The following is a 23,293-nucleotide window of genomic DNA, read 5'->3' as shown; positions in this document are numbered from 1 at the left end:
CCTGCGTAACCCACCCTACCCTGAACCCTTTACCCTTCTCTCCCGCGACTTAGAATGTCCGTAGCTCAGAAAGTCCTGTGTCCAGGGCTCCAGCTAGGTGCAAAAGAACAATTCCTGATAAAGGAATGGGACAGGCTGGGAGTGGAAGCTGGTGAGACTTATCCCCCTGGCTGTACGTGTCACAGATTCCCTAGAGAAGGGTCAGCCTCCCAGCCCACCCTCCGCACACACTTATTTCTGCGTTTCCTGGTGTACCTCAGTGACAGGGTAGGTAAAAGTTGGGGCAGGGTCAGATAATGGAATTTGGAATTCTATGATTTCTTTGAGCATCAGTGGCCTAACCCATCATGACCAAAAGCATGTACCAGGTGCCCCTAATCCACTGGGAATTGGGGCAGTCTGGTAGAGTGGAAAAGCTTTAGAGTCAGAAAGAACTGGGTTCAAATCCCAGCTTGGCCTTCTATGAGGCCCTTGACCTGGGGACATGTTGGTGTGTATAGGATGGGCTTGCAGTTTAGCTCATGGGCATTGTGTAGTTAGGTGACATGATGCTCCCCCCTCCAACCCGTTAATCCTGGAGGCAGTAGCCTGGAGGGAGAGTCCAGGAGCCCAGAAGGAAGGAAACATAAAACCTCTGAACCTAACAAGCAGACAGGTTCTAAAAACCGCAAGAGATGGAGACTGGTTGGAGGCCCAGACAGGGAGACTGGGCATCTCGGCAGCTGCCGTGGCTGCCCCTCCTGGCACTGCTTCCTGCCATGTAACCCTGGCCCTCAGATGCAAACGTGGGCGCCACGAGCAGGCTGAGTGTTAGGTCTAGACTGAACCCTGGAATGACTGAGCTCACCTGTACATGATTCGATTAGGAGCGGAGGATTGAGATAGAAATTCAGCTCAGCTGTAGGAAAATAGTTGGAGGTTTGCACCCCTGAGTTTGTGATCTATAAAAGAGTGGACCCACGACACGGGTGCACATTTTCATATATGTACTTGTGCACTGATACACCCGGAGCACGGACGTCTCACACACATAAAACATATGTGCCCAGTGTGTGCTGGTAAACGTTTAACAGCCAACCTTCTGGAAGACAACCACCACCTGATTTACAGCAGTTACTGATTTCTGTGTTGTAAATATTCCCACATGGCAATTTTGAGCTACAGTGCGATGTCACCTAATGAAAGTTAGAAGGATGTGCACAGCTAGTTCTTTGTGAGCGGGGGCGAGCCTGTCCCAGCATCCCACTGTCAAGTCACATTTACACACCTGTGCATCTGCTCACAGGGGCCTAACTATCCAGGATTGCTTAGGGTCCTTTAAGAATTGAAATTCTAATTCCAGTTCTGTACATACACTAAGCACAGAAAAATGCAGAAAGATATTATCTCAAATACATGTGCTTGTAAACACATTAGTCACGCAGAAACCTATACAAGTTCAAATATATAAACAAGTATATACACATCTACCTATAGATACACATAAGCCAAAACATGCAAAGAAACCACACATAGATACCCACACACTCAGGAAGGGGGAATAAACCAACCTAATTTTCTGGGGTTGCTGCACTGGCCTAAGACCTCACACTTTCAGATCGAGGGGCAGGAGACTAGAAGATCAGACTTTTTATATTTATAGTCAGCCATCTATACTTGTTTCTGCAATCTGTCCCCCACACCCCTCCTCGCATCTCCTGGCTGATTCCTGGCCGTCCTGCAGGTCTGGAAGAGCCCTTCTCTTGCCTTCCAGCTACCAGCTCAGGAGTCCCACCTCCACCTTCAGTAAGGCAGTTCCTTACCCCTCTCCTTTCACTGTGGGAAAGTCAGCTCCAGCTTCTGTCTCTGCCCTCATCCCAGATCAATAGGGGGGAGGTCAGCATGACCTGGATCTTGGATCCGTCCTCCTGACTTCTGCTATGCCCTATCCTTCATCACTTCCTTGTTCATTTCATTCTTGCCTGGGCCATTGCCCCAGCCTTCTGAATGTCTCCCTGCTCCAGGCTCTTCCCTCCCATTTGTCCTGCTATAAGGAACCTCCCAGATTAATGATCCTAAGCACAGTGCTGAGGTCACCCTTGTGCTGGCAACTTCCCAATTCAGGACAGATTAGGGCTGGATCCTTTTGAGGCCCCTGATTACTTCTCCAACTCTTGTTTCCCCAGGCCAGTTTCCCTACTGTTTTCTCCAAATCTGTTCTGCAAATTTTCTCTGCTACAGAATCTGCTTGCTCCCCTCTTTAGTTCACGGTGGGGCATTTACTACCGCTCGTGACTGTGATACAGTGCTTTATCGTTTATAAGCACTCTCAAAAACTATTTACGGACCTCCTCTCATGTGCCTGGACCGAGGTTAGCCCTGGAAATACAATGAGTAAAAACAGATGTGGTTGTGCTTTCATGAACCAAGTCAACATAACCGGTTGAAGACCTTGGGTCCCAAAGTTCTCTGACCCACAATCAAGTGGATTTGGGAGGGAAGATATTTTCCTGCTGTTCCTTTTGCCTGCCCCACCCCCAGTGGAAATCTGGCCTCCCTGGAGCCACGGGGACAAAGAACAAGACTGTGGCTTGCAGAAGAGGACTTTGCCAACCACATGAGCATCACAGGGGCAGCTGTTGGAATGTTGCAAGCCCAATATAAAAGGGGCGATTAAACTTCTACAAAGCTAAGCAGAAGTTAACACTTGTATGTATTGCAACATCTTTATTTCCTTCCTGTAACTAGCACAGCCACGGTGAGGAGCATGTACCTGTGTGAGCCCAGGCTAACTGCTTTGGTTTCAGAGCCCCAGTTTCCTCACTTGTAATAAGTGGTGAGAAATCTCTGATATTTTCATGGGGTTGTTAAAATAATCAAACAAGGAGCACCTGGGTGGCTTGGTTGGTTGAGTGCCTCCAACTCTTGGTTTCGGCTCAGGTCATGATCTCAGGGCTGTGAGATGGAGCCCCTCCTCGGGCTCTGTGCTTGGGGAGGAGTTGGCTTGGGATTCTCTCTCCCTCTGCCCCTCCCACCCCTTTCAAAAATAAATAAATGAAATCTTAAAAAAAATAATCAAACAAGATAAAAGTACACGGAAGAGCTTTAGAGAACTATAATGGACAGCACTGTTAACAGTTCAGAAATAACAGAAGTAAAACCAATGAATCACTGAAGTAGTAATTAATACAAGTTTACTGCGCGCACACAAAAAGGACGGTTTGCAACCAGGAGCACTCAAGCCAAAACATGGAATGAGGCTCAGAGATAATATCGTTATAAAACAGCTTATTTAGTGACAAGACTGTGACTGTTTATTCTTTACTGCGATTGGTTATTGTGGTGTCTAAATGGGGTCTCTCTCAATCAGACGGCGGGCGAGGATCCGGTGGAAGCTGGTTGGGAGGGACGTGAAGGCATTCACCCGTGGCAGATATTGAATACACCGCAAGGGAGCGGCAGCAGGACAGCAGAGGAGAGGCTGTCTGCAATGAGGCAGTGAGTTGGGGCTGTTTTTAAAGAGGGAAGGTGAAGAGGTATGGCAACATATGGAATTCTCCCCTTTTTGGTAACTGTGCCTGGTTTTAAGTAGCTCATTGGTCAGTTAGGGCCTACGGTCAGCCTGTCTGTATTCAGCCAAGTGGTCGCTGTGGGCCCTTCATACCATTGCTCAAGCCCGTTTGCCTAAAAGCAGCCTGTACAATTACAGTATTAAAATTTTCTTAAATGATAGGGAATTGGTCAGTGGTTACCTCTAATGAACCTTGGGAAGCAGTTCAAGTTGTGCTTATGATTTCTAGAGGCCTAAGTGGCAAATAACCCAGGTCAAGTTAGTCTTGCAAAAGAAGCTAAATTAAGCCTTGTGTATATGACTAGACTGATTTTGTCCATTCAGGGAGTTTTCAAGGCTGCTCTGTTACCTTAGTTTGCAATCCTGTATTTTACAATCTCAAGTGTGCTAGCCACATTTCACGTGTTCAGTAGTCCCATGTGGCTACTGCGCTGGACAGCACACGGTCTTTAGTAACGTAAGTAAAAATTAGTTACAGTCTGTTTAGTACTTTAAGGTTTCCAAAATTCTTATGATATTTAAATCTTGTGTTAGTCTGGGTAGGTGGACGTTTATCGTTTCCATTTTGTAGATGAGAAGCAGCCGCAGCAGCGACTGTGTATAATTCACCCAAGGTCCTCGGCTAGTAAAGCTAGTAAATGGTGCACTCAGTCCTTGTCTTTGAATCTGGGCACTTCCTCTTTTGCTTCCTTTTCTAAACAAGCAGTACAAAGGGAAACTATCATACATACAGGTCCCAGGGCTCACTGCCCTAGTATGCAAAAAGGCACAGTCCTTTCAAAATCCACCTACAATCGTCTCTCTAAAAATCCTGCCCAGTTTAAGCCCACCAGAATCTATGAGTTCCATTATTCTAAAAACGTGTGTTGGATTAAGCACCTTCCAGCTCAGATGTTCTGCAGATGTAAATGACACAGGTGGGCATTAAAAAAAAAAAATCCTGCCTCTCTCTCTGATATTTTCTATGACTGTAGTGATTTACTTTTCAACTACTCTTCAGGGTTACATTGTAGTGTTTCAGCGTCCCAAATAAGTAAGTCATGTGATAATGACTCCTCTCTTCCAGTCTAGAAGAGCACATATATGCCAAAGGTTCACACCAAAACATAACCAGACCCAACTGGCTATCAGGGAAAGAAGCTACTAGTGCAGGGTGTCTCTAAAATAAGACAGAAGATACCTCCAGGGATGGGGAGCGGGCAGAGCAGGGACCAGGCCAGTTTGAGAACTGCCCTGTGAAGGACTCGTCCCTAAGGCTGAAGTTCCTGAAGAGATGCCAAGGGCAGCTGACCTCACTCCTGGCCTGACAAGCTGCCCCACCGCGGGCCCGGAACAGCCTGGAGCAACCCACGGAGGCTCACAGGAGCCCCCGCCTGGTTCCGGACCCTGGCTAGTATTTACCCCCCTTCTCGCTCCCTTTCCCTTTTCCCAATCCCGTGGAAGTAAGCAGAGTGGGATGGTGGCTGGAGGGCAACAAAAGGTTTCTAGTCTATGTCCCCGCGGACACCCCGCACAAAGAATTGAACTGAGCGGGTGCTAAAAGCTGACCGCCCCCTTCTCTGGTTGCAAGTACAGCCTCCAGGGCTTTTCTCCTTTCCCCGCCCAATTCTAGGTACTGCTGATTACCCATGCTCGGCACAAGTGCAGCGCGAAGTCTGCGTGGTGTTTGTGTACACAGAAGTATGACTTTTGCTATGGCCAGGCAGCTGCTGGGTTGGGCAGTCTAATTTTTTTTTTGAAGATTTTATTTATTTGACAGAGAGAGCACAAGCAGGAGAAGCGGGAGGGAGAGGGAGAAGCTAGCTCCCCACCGAGCAAGGAACCCGGGGAGCATGACCTGAGGCGAAGGCAGACGCTTAACCTATGGAGCCGCCCAGGCGGCCGGCACAGCCTCATTTTTAAGGTGCCCCCCCAATACCCTTGCACCGGACTGCCCGGGGGCGCCTCTCCGCGCCGGTCACCCTCAGTCTACGTGGCTCATGAGCAGTGCGCACGCGGGGGGCGGGGCTGTCAGCCACTTCCGGGCGCTGGGGGGTGTGGGCAGGGCAGGAACTTGTCCAGTGGGTGGGAGCCGACACCCCTTTCTGGCTGCTCCGCTTGGGCTCCGGTATCCGTCTCCGGAGGCAGGGTCCAGGAGGTGGAGAGGCGTCCGGCCGGAGTCCGCAGGAGCCCCTGAGGACCGCGCTCGCCCAGCCCGGGCCTGGAGCTAGCGGCGCCCCGCCCCGCGCACACGCTGTCGCGAGTCAGCTGGACGGCGCGGGCGTTCACGTGACCGGGGGGGGCGGTGCCGAGCGGGCGGGAGAAAAGCAAAGTGCGGGACCTGCGGCGGCGGCAGCACGGCCATGGCCGCACTGTACGGGGGTGTGGAGGGGTAAGTGTGGCTCAGCGGAGGGAACCCGGGAGGGGCGGCTTGGAAGCGGCAGGAGGGCGAAAGGAAGGAAGCCTATGGCCAGGCTGGCAGGCTGGTGACCTCCCACCTTAGGGGCCGGCCACTTTGGGCTTCTGAGCTGCAGGGTTTTGCGGAGGAGGGGTGTGTGCACGCGCGGCAGTGCCCTAGCGCTTGCGGGGACTGCGTGTGCACGGCCACAGCCGGGGCGGGGGTTCTTTTATGTTTCACGGCGGAACCACACCGCTCTCTCCCACGAACGACCCACTCCACCGTCCCCCGCTAGATCTAGAAGCTCCTCTTCCTCATTCCGGATCCCGGAAAGAGTTCAGCTGAACAGGTGTCGGGTGTGAAGTTGCTGGACTCGGGGTGGGGAGTGGGAGTGTGGTGGAAGCCGGGGACAAAGACCTTTGCCAGAGAGGATCTGGTAGCTAGAATAGCTGCCAGCCAAAGTGCTAGCCTGTCCTGATGCCTGGACACCCCCGTTCTTGTCAGCATTCCAGATCGAACCCTCTGTCATTCTGTGTCACATCTGGCCATAAGAGAGGGTGGCTTTTGTCACAGCCCAGGCACTTACTTTTGAATCTGAGATTGGGATTACTTGTGTGCCGCGCTGACTCACAGACCCCCATGTCTTTTTTCTTTTGTTAAGGTTGATCTCCCCGGTCCTGTGTCTGTTGCACTTTTTAAAAATCAGTACAGGAGCTTGCGCTCGTCCCTGTTATATTCATGTGTAAGATATGACCTATTTTTCTAGGTTGTCAAGAGAAGCTTACGGACATTGAATCTGTTGCCTCGTGCATTAACTACCCCTTGAAACTTCTTGTCATCTTTGAGTTTGATCAGCAGGTCTTTAGTGTCCTCTTTTGATATTCCCAAGAGTTCTGATCAATGAAGAAACATACATCACACACCACAGACCTCCCTCCAAACTACCATTTCCCCCACTAATAAGCATTTCACCATTTGGTTGCTTAAGTAGGTATAAACTCTGTCTGCCCTCTGGTCAGTGTTTCTCCCAGGGGTGTCTTGAAGAACTTGGTAGCTGGAGCTGGGTCTTGAAAGGCAGCCTTTAGCTATTGTGAAAGAAGCAGAGACATGTGCCACTCCCTTTAGTCACATTTACTGAGTGTTGGCCTGTGCCAGGCATGAGGATGGATGAAGGATCGGAAGCTTGTAGTGCAGTGAGAGGCAGACGGAAAAACAAACACTCCTACCAGAATCTTTCCGAGTTGTGGGGGCACTGATGTGGTTTAACTAATGGAGCTGTGGCGGTAGGCCACGCGTCAGGGGTTTCAAGGGCTAGGTGATAGAGAAGTAGGGTCTTGCAAGGTAAGTCGGACATCCCCGAGGGAAGCTGAGCAGTAGCAACATTTCAGTCCGGTAGCGCATCAAACCAGAACGCAGAAGTGGGCTTGGGAATGGGAATTGGGTTTGCCAGAGCTGTCACCATGGCCCTGGGCTCTGCTTGTGACAAGGACTGCACAAGCTTAGCTGTCCCTGCAGGTTTGTCTGAGCAAGGCTGAGTGCCCCCTTGTGTTCTGTAGGGGAGGCTCACGGTCCAAGGTCCTTTTACTCTCAGAGGATGGGCAGATCCTGGCAGAAGCAGATGGACTCAGCACAAACCACTGGGTAAAGACCCCACTGAGGGACCAGTGGGTTTGGTTGTGGTTTTATTCTCTGTAACTCCCATTAAGATGGTGGCTGGGGCCGAGTATAGCAGCCTATTGGGGCAACACAGGTCATGCAAGCCTGTGTAACTCCTCCTTCCCTTGATTGGGGCCAGCTAATCGGGACAGATAAGTGTGTGGAGAGGATCAACGAGATGGTGAACAGGGCCAAGCTGGAAGCAGGGGTGGATCCTCTGGTCCCTCTACGAAGCTTGGTGAGTCTGGGGTAGAGCCTGGGAATTAAGGTGCAGAAACACAGCCATTTTGACTAGAGGAGTCTGATGACTGCAGAGTGAAAGGCCTTCGGGGCTTAGTCTCTGGTCTAGAAACATATATTCTCACCGATTCTAATGGCTTCAGTTGTCACCTACAAGCCACAAGGATGGGAAGAGCCCAGGGCTTTGGAGAGCCATTGAGACCCTGGTTTGAATCCCAGTTTTGTCACTCAACATCTGCGAGACCCTTAGCAGGCTACTTAACTCCTCCAAGCCTCTGTCTCATTTGGGAAATGCAAGTAACGGTAGCTACCTCAATTGTTGGGAAAGAATAATGAGGTGGTACATCCCAAAGTGCGTAGCGTAGAGCCTGACCTATAAGCACTTGTTAAACGTCAGCTGTGAGTCTCCGCTCAGACGTTTCTCTCAAGCTGCTGTAGCTCCGACTACCCCTGGCCGGAGCCTCAGTGAGAGGTTCTGCAGGCACAGGGAAGCCCCCTGTATTCCACACCAAGCCCACCTCCTCCGCTTGCTCTTCTGCCTGACTTTTCCGTTGAGGGCACTGCTGACCCTCCCACCCTCCAAACCCAGACCAGGTTCTTCTCGCAGCCGGCAGCCTCCTGGTGGGTCATTGGGTGGTGCGGAAGGAGGACTGGGGCTGGATAAGCAGGCTATGCCCAGGTGTGGGGGGAAGGGGTGGAGAAAGGAGCTGGGTCTGGGGCCCTGCCCGCTCGCTCACATCCCACGCGGCCTAGGGCCTGTCCCTGAGCGGTGGGGTGCAGGAGGATGCACTGAAGATCCTGACGGAGTTGCTGAGGGACCGATTTCCCCACCTGAGTGAAAGCTACTTAATCACCACCGACGCCGCGGGCTCCATCGCCACAGCAACACAGGATGGTGAGGAGGAGGAGGGCGGGGTGAGGTTGAGAACTGGTTTTCTTGGGAAAGCCCCTTAGTTACAGCTGGCAGAACTTGTCTCGAAATATCTGGAAGGCAGCCGCCAGCATACCCCGCCCCCTTCTCCCTGCTCTTTTTATTGGCTTAAGTCCCTGCCAGAGCAAGGACCAGACAGAAGGTGCGAGGGCAGAACGGTATCTCGGTCAGACCTGAGCCTCCACTGCAGAGGCCATGCGGTGAGGAGGCTGCCTGGGAGAGCAGTTGAGGGCTAAGAAGAAGACGGGTAGAGCTCTGTGCTAGTGTAAAAGGCCTTCGTATCCTGCGATTGGCATTTGAATCTCCACTCCTATTTTGTCAGCAGTACCGTCTTGGAGAAGTTACGGAACTCTTGAGTTTCAATTCCCTCCTCTATAAAATGGAGGCAGCCGTAGTCACAAAGGTGGTTTAGGATGTTGAACGAGTATCACTGTGTGAACAGGGTCTAGCACAATCCCTGGCTCATAATAGGTACGCAGTAAGGCAGGTAGTCACTTAGCTGGGCAAGGAGGCAGGCTCGTGTTCCTCTTCGTCTCCCAGAGAAGGGCTCTGTGTAGATTGGAGCTTCTTTGAGACGCAGGCCCTCCACTTTCAGGCGGGAAACTAGCTGGGCTCAGTTTTCTCTACAAGACTGGGTGGTGATCCCGGGGCTGGTTTCTGTCCTCTTTACTCAGTCAGAAGCTGTGTGCTCCGTGCAGGGCCTTGGCCACACTGAGCCTCCCGTGCCCTTTCCCCAGGTGGGATCGTGCTCATCTCTGGGACAGGTTCCAACTGCAGGCTCATCAACCCCGACGGCTCTGAGAGTGGCTGTGGCGGCTGGGGCCACATGATGGGGGACGAGGGCTCAGGTGAGTTCATGGCAGCTGGGCCTGGCTCTGAGGCTTAGGGCCCTGGACCCTTCCCTTCCTGCCGCTCCCCATCTTCCTCTCCCCTGCCCTTGGCCACCAACCCCTTGGGGCTCTCTGGGGACAGCTCCTGAAAAGTTGCTCTGCGTCCAGGATAATGGCTTAGAGAACACAGAGGTGCTGATGGCGGACTAGTGGCTGCCCTCGGTCTCTGCAGCAGTGATTCGGATCCAGCTTCAGACTCACGCCTCGGCGTAATAGTTGTTGCCCACCTGTGTTGACTTTTGGAGTCCTTGGGGAGGAACTGACACTGTGAAGGTTACGGCCGTAGATGCCAGTCTGCTAATAGGAAAGGGGTATAGAAACTCCTCCTGCGTGACCTCTTTATAGGTAGCAGGTACACCTTTTCATAGGGGCCTTGGGGGCCAGCTCATGGCAGTGACCACAGTGGTCTGACTGACCTTGTCTTTATTTGTAGGTAGGAGCTGGCATGACCCAGCCTCACCTCTTGTCTCGCCCCTAGCTTTCCCTCTGTGGGTTGTCAGATGCAGTCGAAATCGGGGCACCTAATTTGCTGTAATACTGAAGCTGGTCATTAACCTGTGAACTCAGGGAGACTACCCCATCTTCTTAGCCCCCTCTGCCCTCCACAGCCTACTGGATCGCACACCGAGCAGTGAAAACAGTGTTCGACTCTATCGACAACCTAGAGGCGGCTCCTCATGACATTGGCTACATCAAACAGGCGATGTTCAGCTACTTCCAGGTACTTCCCCTGCCTCTGGTAAACGTGCCCACCTGGGATGGGGCGGTGGGATACTGAGCAGGAGTGAATGTAGGAGAAGAACTGAGTGAGCCGAAGGGAAGGCAGGGTGACTGTGGGTCAGAGCTGGAGGATGGAGAAGTTCCAGGTGAGGATAGGATTCATGATGGGGGTGATACATACCAAGAGGATGTCAGGCGTGAGGAGTGGGCAGGCTGGGGACAGGTGGTTAGCTAGAATTCATTCTTGGGCAGCTAGGCCCTGCTGGGAGATGACAGTAGATGCCATTTCAGGCTGGAGTGAGAAGTGCGGGGTGAGATCAGGAGGTGGTGTACTCAGACAGAGACAGCAGGGGAAGGTTGAACAGGTGTGTCAGTGAGCTGCTTCTGGCCTGCATGGGTCAGGGCGGAGAGCCTGTGACAGAGGTGGGCACGGTGGGCACCTGGGTGGCTCAGTTGGATAAGTGTCTGCCTTTGGCTCAGGTCATGATCCCAGGGTTCTGGGATCGAGCCCCTGCATCGGGCTCCCTGCTCCGCGGGAAGCCTGCTTCTCTCTCTGCCCCTTTCCCCCGCTCGTGCTCTCTCTCTCTCTCTGTCTGAAATAAATAAATAAAATCTTTTAATTAAAAAAAAAAAAAGAGGTGGGCAGGGAGAGTTCTTGGGGGAGGTATAACCTCCTACCCAGGGTTGTCCTCTGTCTGGGCCATGCTTATTTGTAGTGGACTAGGAAGCAGCTGTTTTTAGCTGAACCCGAGGTAAAAGGGGAGAGAAGGAAGATAAGTCTATTCGATAGACCTCTCTGCATGGGAGCCACTGATAAGAGCTGGGGACGGGCTCAAGGAAGGAGATTAGAGATGCTGGAAGGTAGGACCTGTATTTTCAAGGTTCGGGGATTAATTGATTACAGAGAAACTCTGGCCAGGGCCAAGGTGAGGAAGAGGGAGGGACCAGGAAGAGAAATCACTTTCGATAGGGGCTGCTGTGGAAGGTGCAATTAAGCTACCCTGACCCAACAGATTGGTTCTAAACCCCGCTAGTAGGTCTGCCACGCCCTCTTTTAGCCTTTAGTCATTCTCACAAAGTCACTGCAAGGATTAAATGAGATCGTGTGCGGAACATGCTTACTGTATGGCTGTAGGTGCTCACATTGTAGCCCCCCTTCTCCCATTTTAGTGTGTACTCTGGGGAAGCGCCCATCCCTCAGTTCCTGCAGAGGCCGTTTGTTAGGGTGAGAGAAGGAACTTCTATGGTCAGAGGAGTTTGGGAGAAATGAATAGATTTCTGAAATAAATTTACACAGGGCCTTTAATTTGCTAGTTCGCACTGTGACCCTGAGAGCTGCAATGTGCAGTAGTCCTGAGATTCTTTTTGCCAAAGAAATCTTTTCAGGAGCACCTCAAAGAAGTGCAGAATACACTTTGGTGCATACAGATCTGTGCTCTGTGCTGTGTGTATCCAAGCTGATCTGTAAGGAGTGATGGAATCCATGTGGGGAAAATGAAGAACTTCCCTCAAATGAGAAATCTCAAATCCTTGTGTTCTCTAGAACTTAAAAAAACAAACATTATTCCAGCTTTTCAAACAGAGACATCAGGAAGATCAACTTGGGTGGGCAGACTGCACATTTTCCTTTGCTTCTGATGACTGCACTTTCTGTCTCTCAGGTGCCCGATCGGCTAGGAATCCTCACCCACCTGTATAGGGACTTTGATAAATGCCAGTTTGCTGGGTTTTGCCAGAAAATTGCAGAAGGTACGGGGCGGGGGGGGGGGGGGCAGGGTTTTATTTGGTTTTGTTCCCCCAAAGACTTCCCTAATTGGGGGATGGAGTGGGGTTCATATGGGAACTGGAAGCTAATTTCCCTTTGACCAAGTGACTTCAGTTCTTTGTACCTTGGTACTGGTAGGCCTTGGGCAGGGGCCAGAAGGACATGTGAGTTGTATTGACAATTGCTTCATATTGTCTATGTTTCTCTTCCTGACAGTTGTCGTGGCTCGTGCGGGCTGTATGTCTGTTTCTGAGAAATTTCTGAAGCAATTGTCCTTTGGGCAAATCTGTAATTAAAAAAGATAAAAAAACAAACTAATGATACCCGAAGAGCTAGGAGATCATAGAGAGGTTCGGCGTGGTGGGTTGGGGGTCAGGAGAAGCTAAACCGTAGGGCTTGCTTGTCTGCACGGTGCTGTTTCTCCACTATAAGGTTCATACTCCCTTCGTTTGGAGGCCCCTCTTAGCTCTTGCTGGACTGAGGCCCTTTCAGAGCAGAGCTAGGGAGGGGCGGACCGACAGCAGACTGTTGGTTGGGGGGTGGGGCAGGAGCACCCGCCAGCTGCTCAAGTAGGGTCCCCAGAGGTGGGAGACCTTCAGGAACAGACTCGGTCACCCCGTGTAAGTTGGAGTACAGACCAGATGCCACTGTGCTTCTCTAGTGGGGACGGCCGCTCTCCTGCGCCTGGAGTGAGCCGTCTCGGCACAGGACATCCCTCCTCGGCCAGGAGTACCTGGTGGGAGTGGGGCAGTAAGGATGAGAGACCGCTTTGGGGGCTTGAGGTGGGCATCCATTCCTAATTTGGACCTTTCCTAGCTATAGGTGCTCCTCCTGTTTCTACCCTGCAGCAGAGGACAGGCAGCTCCTTAGGTACTCACCAACTACCCCCCCCCCCCCCCCGCAGGTGCCCAGCAGGGAGATGCCCTCTCCCGGTTTATCTTCAGGAAGGCTGGGGAGATGCTGGGCAGACACGTGGTGGCAGTGTTGCCTGAGATTGACCCGGTGAGTCGAGGTGGGAAAGGAAACCTGGATGCTGCTGGGCCAGATTTGGCTCTTTCCCCTCAGGGATGAGACTCTCCCATCAAACTCTGTAAAGGGGGCACAGTTTTAAATGAACTTAGGGTGTGAGAAAAACTCTGTATAAAGTCTCTAACACAGAAAAGTTCTTGGGTCCAGTGCCTCCCCTCTGTGGCTGGCCCGCAGCCTGTATTTATATAGAGTAAATTGCTTTAACGTGGTACATGTTTCCGTCCACTTCCCTCCCTTCTCTTTCCTTCCTCTGTATTGTTGCTTCACCCTTTTTCCTTTCCGTTCTCTCCCTTGGCTTTATGATTCTCCCTTTTCTTCAATCTACCTTGGCTAGAGGGAGAGTAACAGGGATCGGGTGGGCTGGTCTTAAGAAAGTACCCACTTCAGCGCTGGAGAGGTTTGGTCGCCCCCAGTGTCCACTTCTGCTCTCCGCCAGGTCTTGTTCCAGGGGGAGATGGGCCTCCCCATCCTGTGTGTGGGCTCTGTGTGGAAGAGCTGGGAGCTGCTGAGGGAAGGTGAGTCTGGGGTGGGCGGTGGAGGGGGGGTACCCGGGAAAGCTGCCTGCCCCGGGGAAGACTTGGGACCTGGGCCCTGAGGCCTAGACAGGCCACAGCCCTCTGCCTTCAGTCTGCCAGGGAGCCCTTTTACTGTGTCTCACTCAGCTTCCTTGAACTCTTAAAAAGATATTCTTTTTCAAGAATTTATTAGCTATGCACCACTTCTTAAAAATTGGAGAAAGAACTCCGTTGAAATGAGAGCTTCTCACCTGCATGTGGTGACATCTCTAGTCAACACAGTTGCAGCCAGAAGGAGAAAAGGTGTCTTCTTTGCCCTTGCAGCGTTGGTTCAGGTAGCTGTGTGCTTTATTAGACATCCTGAAGTAGTTGGAGGGCCCCACTGCTTCCTTGGAGGTCCCGGCATTGGGTGCCCGGTGGCTGCAGGTTCCAGTACCCCACAGCCCTTTCTGGGCTCATGTCCCGGTGCCCTTCCTGTTAGGGAGTTGGCAAGACCTGCACAGGAATGCCTCAGGGCTTGGGCCTCTCCTTTCCCTCCCTGTCTTTGTCCCACCTTCTCCTGGTCTCGACCACAGGGTGCTGGTCTACTCTCACCTCCGCCCTCTGCCCTCTTTCCCTTCAGGTTTCCTTCTGGCGCTGACCCAGGGCCAAGAGCTGCAGGCCCAGAACTCCTTCTCCAGCTTCACCCTGATGAAGCTGCGACACTCCTCTGCCCTGGGTGGGGCCAGCCTCGGGGCCAGGCACATCGGGCACCTCCTCCCCATGGACTACTCTGCCAATGCCGTTGCCTTCTACTCCTACACCTTCTCCTAGGGGGCTGGCCCTGGCTCCACCCCTCCAAGCCCAGTGGACACTGGGTGCCGGAAAGGAGGCTTTTTTCCTTTTTTTTTTTTTTTTTTAAAGAAAAACACATCTAAAAGAAAATAAATGCACTTTATCCACTCCCCAATTAGATTGTGTTACCAAGCACACTTGCTGTGTAGATCCCCAGTGCATCTGCCAGCAGGTATCCCAGAGAGCTCAGGAATGGCTGTAGTCTAGAATTTAAAGCCCCGTGCCCTGGTGCTTGGCCTGTGGTTTGCAATCTGCTCACCATACAGTTGGGCAGATAATTCATGTGTGCTATCCCTCCCCATGCCCCCCAACATTAGCATACTTAAATGCCGTGCTCTGCCAGGTACCTGTGATCTCAGTTTCTCCTGTCCAAGTGAGTAATGATTCCTACCCAGCCATTTTTGCTGGAACTAAGTGTTCTCTGTGGCCGTAACCTCAGACACTTAACACCCTCTCCTGATAGTCCCAGTAGGATTTAGGAGATGGTACCATTCTGGTCTGGGAGAACTACCTCACTGGATTTGGTACTTAAAGGTAAATAGCACATTTTGCAGTTTTTCCCCTATGAAAGAGTTCTTGAGAGGTTATGAAGATGGCTGAGATCTAAGAAGGCCAATTAGACACAACAAGGTGGCCTATTTACTCCTCGTGACTTCTAGCCTGGCTCTGGTTATAATATGACATTTTGCATTTGTTGTGTGACACGAATGATGAACATCAGTGAAGAGCAAACATGATTCCTGTCCTCTGGATACTGTTAGTTTAATCAAGCCCAAAGCTTCCTGGTGGGCGGCGCATGGTGCTTGGTGAACTGAAGACAGATCTTGATCCCCAGTGGCTGCCTCTACGGGCGTTCAGAGTGAAAGCTGTTAGAAGGCATGGAACATGTGCGTCAGTCATTCGAGATCTTGTTTTCAACTCAGATTTTTGTCTTCCTCCTCCATGAGGTGTCTGATTCAGTAGGTCAAGGAAGAGGTGGGAATGTTCATTCCTACCAAATACCTTGGGTGATTTGTGCTGCAGAGGTCCAGGATCTGCACTTGAGAGAGCTCTACCCTATAGCTTTTGAGTGCTGATTAAGCCCTTGAAGAGGTCTTAGATACTTGTTTCTCAGGTCAAGTGACACTGCTTTCACAGTGTAGAACAGAGTGGCAGTGGCTCTCCTCCCATCACCCTAGCCCAACACAAGCCGGGGTTTTGAGCAATAAGAACTCAAGCCAAATTCCTTCTGAGGAGACAGGCAGCCATCTTCACATCTCCTGTGGTCCAAACCACTAGGGGCCAGCTCTCAGCAAGTCCCATACATCTGATAAAAAGCTTGCAAAGAGGAGAAAGAGAGGAGGTGTCTCTGCTATATCTCACAGTTCAAAGAACACTTACTAATGTGCAGGGAGCTTTGGAGAAGTTGTGTATGTGTGTTTTTAAGATTGATTTATTTTAGAGAGCGCACGAGCGGGAGGGGCAGAGGGAGAGAGAATCTCAAGCAGACTTCATGCTGAGCTCAGGGCCCGATGTGGGGCTTGGTCTCACACAACCTGAGCCCAAACCAAGAGTTGGGCACCTAACACGACTGTGCCACCCAGGTGCCTCTGGAGAAGTTTTTTACATGCTCTTGGGACCAGGAACAAGCAGTATTTTGGATTTAGAATCTAGACTCTCACTGGTGGAGAGTTTATATTCTTCAAGAATATGGCCATCTCTCTTCGTTAAACCATTGTCTAGGCTCTACTATTCCAGTGGGAGAGCCAAGCAAGGAGCACATCTTGACTGATTTTGTTAGTCTTAGTACATAAATATTGAATAAATGTTAGTTGAAAAAAATAAAGGCAATGGGGCGTCTGGGTGGCTCAGTTGGTTGAGAGTCCAACTTGTGATTTCGGTTCAGGTCATGATCTCAGGGTTATGGGATTGAGCCCTGCATCCGGACTTCACGCTCAGCTGGGAGTCAGCCTGGGATTCTCTCTCTCCCTCTGCCCCTCCCCCATATTGTATGCACACTCTTTCTCATAAATAAATCTTAAAAAAAAAAAGACAATATTAAAGTGTATACAAGGTCCAATGTGTTCCTAGATCCTTTAGCCAGAGATGTGATGAAGTGCCTTATTTTCCAGTTAGTAAGGCTCTGTTACCAGAGGTTGCAGGGCAGAAAGTCATTAAGTCATTTTTGATGAGTTTCCCCCCCTTTCATTTAAACTTGCAATCTCCTTCCTTAATAACAGGAGCAATTAATAGGATTCCATACTATCAAGGCCTTGGAGATGAGCCTGTAACAGCCTTGTGACAGGCAAGAGCTTAGAACAAGAACTGGACTCAAATGAAGCCAATGCTGCTTTAACCTACCTGTGCGATTTCACGACCGGCACAGCCTCCTCTGTCACGTTCATTCAGCAAACCCTGAATGTCTTATGGCTGGCTGATGGGTGCTCTGAGGATTAAAAATGAGTACACCCTTACCCCTTATACCAACTGAGAAGTTGTTAAGAATTTATGGAACTGCATGTTTACAGTATCTGCTTTTCTGTAATGTATTCTACTTCAAGTAAGTTTAATGAAATGTTTTAAATGAATGAATATAACATTAACATCTTCAAGGATGTGAATAGCTCAGGCCCTGTGTATACATAACTATAGTATCTCAGAAAGCTATACACAGGCAAGTCTGCTCAGATCTTCTTCTCCCCCCCCCCCCCCCCCCCCCCAGTTTTAGGAAGGCAACAAAGAAATAACTGCACTCAAAGTAAAACCCAGAGGCCATGGTCTGGTCCCATGATCTTTTGCCACATGATACAGCCCCTCGGAGAATCACTGGGAGGTTCAAGCTAGGTGTAAACTGAGTAACTGTGAATTACCAAACACTCCCACAATAGAACGGACGATGTCTGCTTGTTAACCCACTAGCCCGGGTACCTAGGACAGACAGTGCTTGGTCCCTAGCAGGCTCTCAAACTTGAGTAGTTGAAAGGCAGATTCAGAACCTTTACTTGTTTTCTAGATAGGAGTCAGCTTTCCCCTGAGGCAGGAAGATAACAGCTATCCAATTTCTTTTTCAGTCCAAGGATTTCCTGTTACCACCTTTGTTCAAAGCTGTACACATTACTGTGCACATTACTGCCTCTATGTATTAAGCACCTTCCCTGTGCCAGGCAGTATTTTGAGATTAAATTCAGTCTAATTTTCACAGCAGTCCTAGGAGGGAGGTGTTGTGTCTTTATAAACTGAGGCACAGGCTGGAGGCACTAAAAGTGCTGGAGGTGGGATTCACTCAGGTCTGCGACTTCCAAATCCAATGCTTTTGCTACTTTGTAACAGTATTTTGAATGGAAGATGATGCAACTAAAACCATGGTCCATCTTAAGACAGAAATCTCACAAGGGGCACCTGGGTGGCCCAGTCGGTTAAGTGTCTCTTGCTTTTGGCTCAGGTCATGATCTCTGGGTAGTGAGATCAAGCCCCGTGTTGGGCTCCGCGCTCAGCAGGGAGTCTGCTTGAGATTCTTTCTCCCTCTCTCCCTCTGCCCCCCCAATAAATAAATCATTTTTTTTTATCTCTCACAAATACACACCACACATACATTCCCTGTACGATGATATATAATCACCCAGCCTTAGGAAAAACAGTACGACTGCCGGCAAGTAAATGCATTTTATTCTCGTTTTATTGAGATTTTTCCACAGCTGCCATTTGGTTTGTATAGCAAAATTTTTAAAAAGTAACTTTTTCCCCATTTTTGATATTTTTATGAAAATCATTTTCTTCGATTTTAAAGCCCTGCCCCTCCCCCAAAGACATATTAATAACTACCACATAATGTGTACTTAAGAGGAGAGAAAAGGAACAAAAACAGCTCTTAAACACTTGTGAAACAGGGATCAAAGGTGAAAGTCAAGACGTAGGCCCGCTGGAGGTGCGAAGCTGCTGCGGGGCACCCATCCGCACTCTGCCATCCACACCAGTGGACGGGTAAGCCACGCACAGACCCTCGGGGGCTCCTCGTTCCTCAGGCTGCACTCCCTTTCTCCTCTCGACCTCCTCTGCTGGCTGTCCTCTCCAGATCCATCCAACAAAGGCAGCACAATCTTTAATACACATTCAACTTTGTAACGGAGACAATACTGTATTCAAAGTTCGGCGATTCCCCTCCAACCAGTTCGGGAGGATAAAATATCCAACAGAGTACAGATGGTTTTGCTTGTGTCCACTCAAAACACATTCATTAAATTACCAGATGCTTCAAAAGTCCTGATGTGTAGACAGCACAAAAGTTCCTTATAAAAAAGTTGCAAAGTTATAAAAATTTCTGCAGCAGTTTAGGCTCCTCATGTGGAGGTCCTAATGGCAAAGCTGGTTCTGATAAGCAGTTCACGTGCTACGCGCAGCAGCTTGCCCAGGAGTCCTGTGCTCCGAGGGTTCTATTTAGACCACAGGAGGCTGAAATCCAAGTTTACAAGATTCCCTGCTGACAAAATGTGGCATATCCATCAATGGAATACTACTGAGTGCTCTAAAAGAACAAACTACCAACACAAGTTAGGCCTCATGGATGAAAACTCAAAAATATGCTAAGGGAAAAAGCTAGCTACAAGAGACCACAGTTTGTAGGATTCCATTGATATGATGCCCAGAAAAGGCAAATTTGTAGAGACAGAAAGATAAGTGGTTGCCCAGAGCTGGGAACAGGATTATCATGTAAATGGACACGAAGGATCTCATGGGGTGGGATGGAAAACGTCTAAAACTGAGTATGGTTATGGCCTCACCATTCAGGAAACTTACTAAAATAACTGAAATGTACACTTGAAATGGGTGAATTTTATATGTAAAATATGCCTCAATAAAGTTGTTTTAAAAAAAAATCCCTGCATTAAACATTTCTGAAGGCTCCATCAATAGGGCAGGATTATCACTTAGTGTCGAGTTACACGGGAAAACACTGTACTATTTTCTAGTAAATAGCTTAGAGTTTCCCAATGCCCACCAGAACTGGGTCAGTCCTCCTGTTTTCTCCACTCACTTCCCAAACGAATGCATCATGTCCCGGGAGAGGGGCTGGGATACACAGTCTTCCCCAGTAGGTGGCCATCCCCAAATCTTGGGTCAAATTTGTGAGGTATGTGCTCATCCCCATACCTAAACGTCACCTAAACCAAGAACCATTATTAACCTTGATGCTGGGACCCTTATCGAAGAACACCTGTCCTCTCTGATCACATCAGGTCGATTCTGGGGCACCTGATGTTTCTACACGGGGTCTGCAGCCGCACTAACACGAGAGGATTCAGTCCACGGTTTCCTTTAACTCCTTCACACAACTTTCCTCTCTGACGTATAATTGCCAGAGTACTGTAATGACCTCCTTACTCCCTAGCCTCTCCAAAATCAAGACAAAACTGACACTAGGACAATACACAATCTAAAAAATCCTGCTTAGTAGTTTATACTAAAAGCATTTTTTTAAAGCCATAGTTAGCATTATAACCTTAGAGACTCCAGCTGTTTGACTTTGAAAACTAAAGGTGCTGCAAAAGTCCAGCCCCTGCCTTACAATGTTTTGGTTTGACCATACTCGACCCCAGGAGTCTGCTGCCGCAGTCGGAACGCGCAGAGCCCCACAGCGGCAGGTGCTCAGGCCTGGGCGGTAGCTGTCAAGTTCTCTGCTGTCGTTCAAAGACCTGGAGAAACTGAAAAGGCATTTCCTTGACTTGTTTTTTTCTCTTGAAGAGCCAAGAGATAAAATAATTTTCAACTCGGAGTTTTAGAGTCCAACAATCACAAAACTCAGAAACCAGTCACGGATGAGCTCACACCGGGCCCAGCCAGAACTGGCACTCGCTGCAAACACACTCCATTGCTCTACACATTCTCAAGCTTCCAGTTGCCGATGGAACAAGTTTAAACAGAGTTAGTGGCTCAAATTCAACGTCAAAATAACCACTTATAAATACCTGCCTCGCCGGTCAAGGTGCAGGCGGGCATGCGCCCAGATCGGTTCCTACGAGGAAAGGTCGGAGACAGGGGCCCCCAGCCTTTCCCCAGCGAAGGTCCAACAAGACCCGCACGCATTTTCTACTAAGGAGCTGGCAAACTCTCTAGCTGAGCCTATGATCTGGGTGACAATTGTGCTCCTGCCTCACAACACCCAAACGACGGAGAAAAGAGCTGGGCTACGGAGAGAAACTGCAGCACAAGCCGACTCGCTAAGAACAGGGTCGTGCTGCTAGCCGCTTCCTGCTCCGGGAGTCCGCAGACTCTCGTGTCTGAATGGGACTGGAAAGTCCAGCCCTCAGGTTCCACTGCTCATCTGGTAGGAAGCTCTCTTACTCCCGACCAAATCTGCCTTGTGAAACGGTGCTGAAGTCCGACATCCAAAACGGAACCCCACAGCAGACAGACAAGCCCTTTGCACTGCTCCCAACATCTCAGCCTATCCTGGTCAGGACAGCAAGCTTCTTCAGGATGAAGAAACGGCTCCATCCGGATTCCTACAGGACTTTCCAGACTGGGAGCCACACTAGAATCCATTGTTTCTTTCTGAGGGAGAAGCCCACGCTCTAGAAAATGGCTCTTTCTGCAGTCTCAATATATTGCCGGCAGCCTTCAGGACTCTGAGCTTGGACAAGGTAATGGAGACTGAAGGAGGAAATGGAGCCCTGGGGCACACAGACCTCTCTTTTCCTGCACGTCCAAGGCCCTCTCCTTATTAGAGGCAACGACCGCAGTTGAAAGCTGAAGCTGCAATAAAGAGGGTTCTTTATTCACAGCCATCCCTGGAAACGAGTTAAGTGTTCCATTCTCTTGAGGTAGAGGCTTTGGGCCTTTGGGCATTAATGTGCACGCCTGGCAATACAAGCTCCTTACGCTACTCTCCTGACACGTGACCTAACGGGGAAGGCCATTCTTTAAATGATGCCGTCCTATAGACTCAAATGAGGAAAAGATGTGGGTTCGTATTTTAAATCTGACATTAGCCTGTTGCTGTTCAGAAAGTCAACAAGGGGAGCACCTAAGAAAAGGGAGAAATTACTAAGCTTTCTAGACACTGGTCCTTTCCTTCCAACCTCTGTCCCATATCCACATACTGAATTTACACAGACTTTATTTCGTTACGTGGCCTTTTCCTGATAGGCCTGTCACACAACACAGTAGCAGTCATACAGAAGCCACTGTGCCCCCCTCAGGCCTCTGCAAGTCCTCATCCTAGGAGGACGGCCGGGACTACACACGTTCTCCTTTAGACCTGACTCTGCCACCTACATCTTTATCACACAAAGGCGCTTCTGGTGCCCAGTTTAATCCCTTATGAGTATCAACAAAAAAACCCCTGTGATTTATAGTCAGGAAAAACAAAAGGAATATACCCAAAGAGCCCAACCTAGAAAACTGGTAAAGCTGGGTATGTGGGTACAGCAAAATTTTATAATTGCTGAAACTATCCCGCTGGGTCACATGGTCACATGGGTCAAGCAAGACTCACTCTCCCAGGCTTTTTTTTTTTGAGTTCTTTTGCATAAATCTGTAAGGTGGGGAGAAGCATCCAAATTGTGAGCTGAGCTTCTTGCTGGTGTCCTGAAAAATATGTTTATGTGGGAAAAATTATTGGGAATAATTTACTAAGGGAAGATACCAGGAGGACCAAGTCTTCATGGGGCTGGCAAAAAATTGCCAAAATACTCTTAAGACACAATTAACAGGATTCAAGGTTGACTACTCCAGACTGAAGCTGAGGGCCAGCACAGCATACCTCTCCTTCCCCTCTGGTAACAATATCTCTTCTTACAAACAGTAGGGTTGGGGTGGAAAGGAGATAGGGGACTAGATGCCATGAGGGACAAAGTGACAAACCCACCCTAGAGCTCTTTTACCTCGTAAATAATGAAAAATGAGTTTGATGGTAGCTGTAAGCAGAGACTTAAGAACAGAGCAGCAGTGACTGAGTGACCCAAATGACAATCACTGGCACAGCCCTCCCCTGCTGGTTTACAACCTTCATTAACCATCAGAAGAATTACCATAAACCAGTCCTTGAAGTCTGTGTTTTCTTGAATGGGGTTCCAGGCAAGGAGACGTGGGCTTGGCGGGCCATGGTAATCTGCTTCATCACAGGAAAGCCCCGGGGGTCAGGGGAGCTGGGCTGTGAACCCTGATTTGCAACACCTCCTTCTTCCATTCATCCCTCTTGTCATCCAGCTTAACAGACTCGATAAATAGTTCTCCAGGTGTTCACTGCCCTTGGTAAGTGTACAGTAGGGTGAGAAGGGCATTCTTAAACACCCAGATTTTCTTGGTCAGCTTATTTTGTTTAAACACACACAGCAGAACATTCCTGATGAAGGGAAAAAAAGACTGCAATTTCCTTAACTCAAAAAACTAATAATAATAATAATAATAATAACAACAATAATAGGAAACTGCTCCAAACCAAAGTCAGTAGAACAAAAGAGAAATACTCAGAGACTCAGAGGCTTGTAGAGTAAGACTTAGCTCATTAGTTACTCCAGTCACAGTGTCAAGTTAAACCACTATCCCCCTTCCCCACTGTGCACCCCTCGCCCGCCCCACCCCGTTCTTCAGCTCCGCCTCTTTGTGCAGCACTGTCCCCAGGTGTGGGGACATACAAGTTCTCCTCAAAGCTTTCTGTCAGCTCAGTACTTCACTCCTGGAATAAATTCCTTGGCATCCGGGTTCAGATTACTTTTGCTCTGAAATAAGAACCAAGAGATAATAAATCCGACTTTAAAAGTTGTTTTCTCCCTGCTTCCACTATTACCAGTACCTTCCTCTCAGCCACC

At 49.6% G+C, this 23,293-nt stretch overlaps 2 protein-coding genes across 4 annotated transcripts in view; one reads left to right on the top strand and one right to left on the bottom strand.

The window, feature by feature from the left end:
- The first annotated feature begins 5,584 nt into the window (after window positions 1–5,584).
- Window positions 5,585–14,622, top strand: NAGK (N-acetylglucosamine kinase). 3 transcript variants are annotated; one of them, XM_036118176.2, is made up of 10 exons: window positions 5,588–5,921; window positions 7,484–7,568; window positions 7,723–7,821; window positions 8,577–8,718; window positions 9,492–9,602; window positions 10,253–10,365; window positions 12,026–12,113; window positions 13,034–13,131; window positions 13,595–13,673; window positions 14,296–14,622. In XM_036118176.2, the coding sequence occupies exons 1-10, from the start codon at window positions 5,893–5,895 to the stop codon at window positions 14,484–14,486; spliced, it is 1,035 nt and encodes a 344-aa protein (XP_035974069.1). In that variant the 5' UTR covers window positions 5,588–5,892; the 3' UTR covers window positions 14,487–14,622. The 3 variants fall into 3 exon arrangements, with proteins under 3 accessions (XP_077912551.1, XP_035974069.1, XP_035974071.1); XM_036118178.2 differs by lacking the exon at window positions 7,484–7,568 and having other exon boundaries at window positions 5,590–5,921; XM_078056425.1 differs by lacking the exons at window positions 12,026–12,113; window positions 13,034–13,131 and having other exon boundaries at window positions 5,585–5,921.
- Window positions 14,623–18,134: 3,512 nt separating this feature from the next.
- Window positions 18,135–23,293, bottom strand: part of PAIP2B (poly(A) binding protein interacting protein 2B) — a 33,484-nt gene continuing 28,325 nt past the window's right edge. The window contains exon 4 of the mRNA XM_036118180.2: window positions 18,135–23,203. Within this exon, the coding sequence (XP_035974073.1) occupies window positions 23,147–23,203 (57 nt within the window). The 3' untranslated portion in view covers window positions 18,135–23,146. The remainder of the gene's footprint in view (window positions 23,204–23,293) is intronic.

This window comes from Halichoerus grypus, chromosome 10 (genome assembly GCF_964656455.1).
Source record: "Halichoerus grypus chromosome 10, mHalGry1.hap1.1, whole genome shotgun sequence".
NCBI classification, from domain to species: Eukaryota; Metazoa; Chordata; class Mammalia; order Carnivora; family Phocidae; genus Halichoerus; species Halichoerus grypus.
Note: the sequence above shows the minus strand (reverse complement) of the source record. Positions and strands in the feature narration are given on the sequence as shown.

Coding starts and splice junctions, on each gene's coding strand:
- NAGK (XM_036118176.2), top strand. CDS start 5,893: ATGGCCGCACTGTACGGGGGTGTGGAGGG. Junction 7,569..7,722: donor GACTCAGCACAAACCACTGG/GTAAAGACCCCA, acceptor GATTGGGGCCAG/CTAATCGGGACAGATAAGTG. Junction 9,603..10,252: donor GATGGGGGACGAGGGCTCAG/GTGAGTTCATGG, acceptor TGCCCTCCACAG/CCTACTGGATCGCACACCGA.